Below are 6,679 nucleotides of genomic sequence, written 5' to 3' on the forward strand. Positions count from 1 at the left end.
CATTACTCCGCCAAATTTTAATTACCTACATTAAAGCAACAAGTTCTGAAATTAGGACGGAATCATTTGCTCCCACCACGACATCCAACGTAACATTTGCTGTTAAGATGAGCCTAATTTCTTTTTATTGTTTCAGTGAGGGACTGCAAACTTTAAGCAGTAAGTGGGCCACAATACTTCTGGCACTCAAAATAAGCACAAGTGCAGCTGGTATTAAAGAAATAAACAGAAAGTTACATTGAATCAGAGTAAACTGTAAATATCCATACTGTAATGGAGATCACTTCCTTTCACCTCTACCTTCAGCTTCTGCAGACAGATTCATTACCAGCAAACCCATAACAGATACAATAAAAATCTAGAATTTACGTGGGGATGTAAGAGGGCAAACACATAACGTGACAATTCATCTTGGAACTTTTACCAAAACTAACATGTTCTGTCTCTCTTTGACCTGTTCAATTTTGCAGAGCAAGCTTCTGAGTGGCAAGTGTTTACATTACATAAACTGTCACTGACAGCTGCCTCGGACTGTCAGATGACACTTCACAGTGAGAGAAACACTCAGAAATGTAATAAAACGGTTCAGGTACGTGCCCTAAGAAGAACAGTGTCACAACACACGACATTCCCCAGACTCACACCCTCCTCAAGGTGTAATCTTTTTTCTCCACGGACAAGCCAGAAGACGGTGGATTTCGTTGTATTTAAAGTGAAGTTATTGCCAAAAGCTGAAGGATCTGATGTTTTTGAACACACCTAGCAGCTGGCAACTGTAGAAAGGAAGCCTTACCGGCAACCCCAGTTCAGGGTCTAAAATCGTGCCCTGCTCAGGTTACAGCCCGCAGCGGCACTTTTGGGGAGAAGAAGGGCCTCGGGGAGGGGGGCGGGGGGCGAACAAGCCGCCTTTTGTTTTTAGGAGAAAAACGTTCGCCTCCCCCCGGCTCTCGGCTCCTCCGCCCGTGACCCCGCCGCGCTCTCCCGCCCCTGGACTCGCACCTCCCGGCCGCTAGGCCCCGGCCCCGCGCTAGGCCTCTCCTCCCGGCCCGGCCCTCGCAGCGGCGCGGCGGCCCCGTTCTCCCGGCTGCGGGCCGCCGCCTCGCCCCCTTTCTCCACCTGTCGGGCCCGAGAAGGCGCCGCGGGCCGGGCGGGAGCCGCGCGGGGCAGCGCGGCCTGCGGCGGCGGCCGAAGCCTGGGCTGGAGTAGCTCCCCCCCCCCCCCTTCCCTTCCCTGCCCTGCCCCGCTCCTCCTCCCGGGCCTAGCGGCCGGCGCGGCGGTACCTGGTAGGGCTGCGAGTCCCCTCTGCGGTCGTGACAGCTGCGGAGAAGGCGAGAGAAAGAGAGAGAGAGAGAGGCGTTAGCGAGGGCCGTTACCGGCCGCCGGGAAGGGGCCCAAACATGGCGGAGGCGGGGGGAGAGCCGCGGGGCCGAGGAGGGGATTTACCCATCACTGAGTCTCTGCTGTTTCCTCGCATACATTACCATCAATGCCCGGCCTGTGTGTGTGAGTGTGAGGGGACCAGGAAGGGACGGCCGCGGCCGGGCCACGGGCGCCGAGGGGGGAGGAGGGGAGCGGCGCTCCGCCTCGCCGCCGACCGGGGGCAGGGAGGGGGCAGGGAGGGAGGGGGCGGCTCGGCAGCTGGGCTGGGAGCGGCGCTCACGGGCCCATCTCCGCCGCGCGCAGCCTGAGGGGAGACGCCGGCAGCTCGGCCCCGCTGAGGCGCTCCGGGAGCGCGGACTCCGTCGCTGCCGCCGCGGCCGCCTCCTCCCCCCGCTGCGCCCGCCGCCGCCGCCGCTCCTCCAACTACATCCGGGAAACTCGGGCGACGCCGCGCTCGGTTAACGTCGGCTCTTTTCGGCTCTTTCCGACGCGCTCCGTCCCCTCTGTCCCCTTTGCTCTCGGGCGACTCTGCCTTCGGCAAACATCGGCTATCTCCGCCGAGCCCAACGCCCTTCAGTCTCTCCCTTCGGCAAACATCGGCTCGTTCCGTAACTCTTCCCCCTTCCTCCCCCCTCCGGCCGGCCGGCCCGCCTCGTCCTCCTCTCCCGAACGCTACCTGTCTTCGGAAAACATCGGTTATTTCCGTAGAGAGGTTTTCACGCTCCCGTCAGGGTGACGCCGCCTTCGGAACCGTTCGGCTATTTCCGTGACCTCTCGCCCCGCGGCTCGGCAGCGCTCCCGCTCGGCGCGGCCGTTGGCGGGGTGCGGCCGATTGGCCGAGGGGAGGCCGGGGGCCGCGCTGCAGGCGGGCCGCACGAGGGGAGCCCCGCGTCAGGGCAGCCGGTGCGAGCCGAGCGGGTGGCAGCGCCAGGCAGGTGGGGGCGACGGGGGGGGGGGCCGCGAGAGGAGCGGCGGGGCGGAGGGGGGTTAGGAAAGGGAAGGTCTCCCCTCACCTCCCCCCCTCCCCTTCCGCCCGGCGCCTTGATGTATAGGCAGGAGCCATTTTGTGTACGTCGGGCTCCGCGAGAGGCGCTCGGCAGGGAGAGGTTGTTAAAATGTCCCTTGGGAGCCGGCGGGCCGGGCCGCCTCTCGCCTTCCCTCACAGTTCTCCCCGAGGCGGCGGCGGGAGTCGTCTGCCTCGCGCGTGGGGTGAGAGAGAGGGGCGCCGAGGGCCGGCGGGACCCCGCGGTCACGTGACTGCGCCGGGCCGGGTTCCGCGGCGGTGCACGTGTACGGCTGGTGGGGCGCGGTGGGAGCGCTGTTCCCAGCCCAGGGCACGGCGTGGGAAGGATTCGGGGTTGTTGGAGCAGGTCCGGAGGAGGCCACAGGATCGCCTGCGAAGAAAGGCTGAGGGAGCTGGGGCTGTTCGCCCTGGGGAAGAGAAAGCTCTAGGGAGATCTGATAGCTTTCCAGTGCTTGAAGGAGCTTGAGAGTGGGGGGAAAGTAAGCTGTTTACACGGATAGGTAATGATAGGACAAGGAGGAATAGTTTTAAGCTAGAAGAGGGGAGATTCAGATCAGATGTCAAGAAAATTTTTCACTGAGAGAGTAGTGAGACCCTGGCACTGCCGCCCAAAGAAGCTGTGGGTGCCCCGTCCCCAGCGGTACACAAGGCCGGGTTGGATGTGGCTTTGGGCAGCCTGAGCTGCTGCGTGGGAGTTCTGCCCATGGCAGGGGGTTGGGACTGATAATCTTTAAGGACCCTTCCGACCCAAACCATACTACGATGCGAAGCCTGAATCTTGTCCTGCCTCCTTTCTGATAAGTGATACGGCACACCTCAGAACTATGCCTTTAGCAGCGCATCTTTCCCCATGACTCTATCTGTTTAAACATAGCATAGCAACAACTGTATTACGTATTTTTTTTTCTGTTCTTGTTTTTGTGTTAATGTGCAGAAGGCCGCTGCTGAAAGGAGACCTCAGGAAGCCATTGGAGGGCTCAGAGACAGGAGCAGAGGATGACGCAGCAGGGAGCTGTTCTTCAGGGTTACAACAACGAGCTCGTCAAGTGTATTGAAGACTTGTGTATGCAGAAAGAGGAGCTGAACAAACAGATCCAGCAAGCAGAAGAGGAAAAAAGTAAACTCCAGCATGAAATTCAAGTTCTGAATGAACAGTTGGAGTGTGTGTGTGAAAACCTGGCTCAGAAGGTAGCTTCGCGAAATGAGCTTGATAAAATTCTCGCTGAAACTGAAGCTGCTTACATGAAGATTTTGGACAGTTCCAGAACTTTGCTTAATGTCCTGAAGAAGGAAGTGGGAAGCTTAAAGCATGCACCAGAACTGAAAAGTAATGTAACCTGAAGCTGTCAAATGTCTGTACTTGCCGGTTCTAAAATCCCGCTAGGTGAGATGTGGTCAGGCACAGAACCCCACAACAGCAGTATAAGCTGAGGGGGCTTTCTTCCAACCTTGCCGTATTTCCCATGATTTTTAAATGCATTAGAAAAACTGTAGATAAAACAAATGAAATAAAGTTACTGTTTTCTTATTAAAAAAAAATAATAATAATCTTATATAATTTCTTAAATCACTACAGAACTACAGTGCAGATGCATAACTGAACAAGATTTCAAGCTGTTGGTTTTGATGTGCTGATGCTTCGAGGCTCCTCTTGACAGGAAAAATGTTTTACTGGTTAGCTTTTGGATGGTTACTGTGGAATGCCTGTTTGATAGAATATGACTTTAAATCTGGACAGAATGCTTGCATTTTTTCCATTGCTCTTTCACCCAAAGCTGCATTCATGGCTTCTCTGATATCCTGCTACCTTTCTTCCATACGCTTTTTTTTTTTTCCTACCTACATGTCTAGAAAGAAAACCACTGTAGTGAATGAAAGTAGCTCAGCTACTACTGCTTCTTGCTTTTACTGTTAGGGACCAAATAGGAATTACCTATTTAGCCTTCTCTAAGGAGCCTGGAATTGTCTCTGTGATCCGTTTACAGCCCCCATCATCACACACAATCATCTCTTAGCTGGACTTTTGGAGGGATAATTTGAGGAAACATGATTTAAGCAGGATACAAAAACTTAAACTGTAAGACTGTGTCAGGTTTATGTATCTTCTGAAGCTGTACTCTAAAGCCTTGATTAGAAAGAAGTTATGCTACGGTGAGAGATGGATTTGAGTGCAAGTGGTAGGCATGCCCTTGCAGGTGACAGCACTGCAGGGAGCTGTACCATATAAATGAGGGCCAACTAATATTAGAGTAAGGCTGGAAAGAATAGTGAAAAACCTGGAATGGAGAGAAATAAATGTATGTGAAAGGTCAGAATTAGATTAGTAGTAAACATGAAGCTGTTAGACATTCTTGTAGGTGAGATTAAATAGAACCCGAGTCAAAGAATGGAGAGGAGGTAAGAATACAGCAGAAATCTGTCTTGTTTCCATTTCTGGTAGTTACTGAATATGTATGCATGTGCATTTTGTCCTGCTCATTCATGTATTACAGCAGCAGCTTTATGTTTAAATCAAGCCTTCATAACAATTCGCTAAATTGGAGGAAATGCAATTGCAATCTCTTTTCTTGATAGCCTTGTCTCTCAGGTGCCAGTATAAAGAGTGTGCAGATATGAATAGTTTCAGTAATAGCTCTTCACCAATAATTATAAACAAATTTTATATCCTGATTGCCGTGCTACATCTTCTGCAGCAGGGATTAGCGAGACAGAGCTCAGCAACAATTTACTTGTATAGCTTTGCCACTGGCTTCCCCTGAGTAATGCTGAGGTGATAAAATTAGATAATCTCAGGAGTACTGCTACTGTTGTAGTGCCACAGTATTCATGACAGCTTTGTTTATATTGAAGTGAAACTCAAAAGCCAAAACATTGTTTTTCTTTTAGTAGCAAAAAGGTGATTTGGCTGGGATGCCTCTTGGCAGTCTCTCTCCCCTTAGTCTGGTCACAGTACTCATTAGTTTATATCAAAATAGGATATCTCAGAAAAAGTACTGAGTAAACAGCAAGGACTTTAAAATATATATATATATCTATGTAAACTGATTCACCTTGTTATATAAAAGGGAGTTTGAAATTGCCTACGTGAAAAAACTTATATCATGGAAAGTTTGTTTACAAATTGACAGAACAGTGCAATGAATTCCTATTATGTAATGACTACTGGTTTGCTTGTCTTCAAATAATCATAAGCCATAAAAATGTATCTCCTTGCTTTCTTTAGGATGCTAAAACTGAAAAAAAGGAATCACAGAATCAGAGAATCACCAAGGTTGGAAAAGACCTTCAAGATTATCCAGTCCAACCATCCAGTTATCACCAATAGTACTCACTAAACCATGTCCCTCAACACAAAATCCACATGTTCCTTGAACACCTCCAGGGTCAGTGACTCCACCACCTCCTTGGGCAGTCCATTCCAATGCTTGACCACTCTTTCAGAAAAGTAGTATTTAAAAAAAGATTTAAGTCTTTAAAGGTGTTTACCTCACAACCTTTATTTCCTCAAAGTGCAGCTGTATACTTGGAAATGTATTTAAGTTCAGATCCATAAATGGAGAGCAATAGTAGTATATCTCCAGGGCTGTTGTCAAGTGACTGCAGCCTGGCAGTCATTGTGATGTGCACCAGTGGAGTTGTAGCTCAAAAATGTCTCCTGCCTTTATATTTTGTACTGACCCAAATTATTTTAGTGCATCCTTTTATTGAAGTCGTAAGCTCTTTTCAAGTGCATACGTGTTCTGTCTTTTTATCAGAAGTCAAGTATATTGCAAATCTTGGCATAGATAGCTTTTCTTTAACGCTTAACTTTATTTAGAAAACAAACTAAGGCATTGCTAGAATAGAACTGGTAATGTGGAGATGACAGCAGCTATGTAAGGTTAGCCTGCAAAGGAAAGTTTGTCTGAAATAAGATGGGCTATAAATCTGAAGCATCATATTTGTTCCTGGCTTTATATATATATTTTTGTCAATTTTTATATGGCTTTGAGGGTTAGACCCAGTAAGATACATGTCTGTTAGAAGCTAGAAGCTTTGATGGCAAAGTTTGTGTTACTGAACTGTAGTGCTGGATCAGAAGCGCTCTGCTGGGTGTTGTGTTGTGCCTTATTCGCTGAATGAAGAGCCACAGATTTTGAAATGCTTATCTGTGCTTGATTCAAAGCTTCAATGAGATACATCCAGAGCACTGGGATCACTTCCTGAATTAATGTCGTGATGCTTCCACCTGGGTTCAAGTAACAGTGTAAAACTGGAGGAGAGGTGATGATTTCC

At 49.9% G+C, this 6,679-nt stretch overlaps 2 protein-coding genes across 11 annotated transcripts in view; one reads left to right on the forward strand and one right to left on the reverse strand.

The window, feature by feature from the left end:
- Positions 1–2,088, reverse strand: part of WAC (WW domain containing adaptor with coiled-coil) — a 54,049-nt gene extending 51,961 nt beyond the window's left edge. For 2 of the 6 annotated variants that reach the window (XM_085227177.1, XM_085227176.1), the window contains exons 1-2: positions 1,444–1,825; positions 1,281–1,317 (exon numbers count right to left, since the gene is read on the reverse strand). In XM_085227177.1, the coding sequence (XP_085083303.1) occupies positions 1,281–1,317; positions 1,444–1,484 (78 nt within the window). In that variant the 5' untranslated portion in view covers positions 1,485–1,825. Of the gene's footprint in view, positions 1–1,280; positions 1,318–1,443; positions 1,826–2,056 lie in introns of those variants that run through there. The other 4 variants (XM_085227178.1, XM_085227180.1, XM_085227179.1 and 1 more) reach the window with 4 other exon arrangements.
- LOC100539247 (microtubule nucleation factor SSNA1-like) lies at positions 1,250–3,952 on the forward strand. Of its 5 annotated transcripts, none has more exons than XM_085227190.1 (2): positions 1,250–1,503; positions 3,339–3,952. In XM_085227190.1, exon 2 carries the CDS (start codon positions 3,401–3,403, stop codon positions 3,743–3,745), a length of 345 nt encoding a protein of 114 aa, XP_085083316.1. In that variant the 5' UTR covers positions 1,250–1,503; positions 3,339–3,400; the 3' UTR covers positions 3,746–3,952. The 5 variants fall into 5 exon arrangements, with proteins under 5 accessions (XP_085083316.1, XP_085083317.1, XP_085083314.1 ...); XM_085227191.1 differs by having other exon boundaries at positions 1,259–1,283; XM_085227188.1 differs by lacking the exon at positions 1,250–1,503 and adding an exon at positions 2,131–2,315.
- The last annotated feature ends 2,727 nt before the right edge of the window (positions 3,953–6,679 follow it).

This window comes from Meleagris gallopavo, chromosome 6, assembly GCF_905368555.1.
Source record: "Meleagris gallopavo chromosome 6, MGAL_WU_HG_1.1, whole genome shotgun sequence".
Classification (NCBI taxonomy): Eukaryota; Metazoa; Chordata; class Aves; order Galliformes; family Phasianidae; genus Meleagris; species Meleagris gallopavo.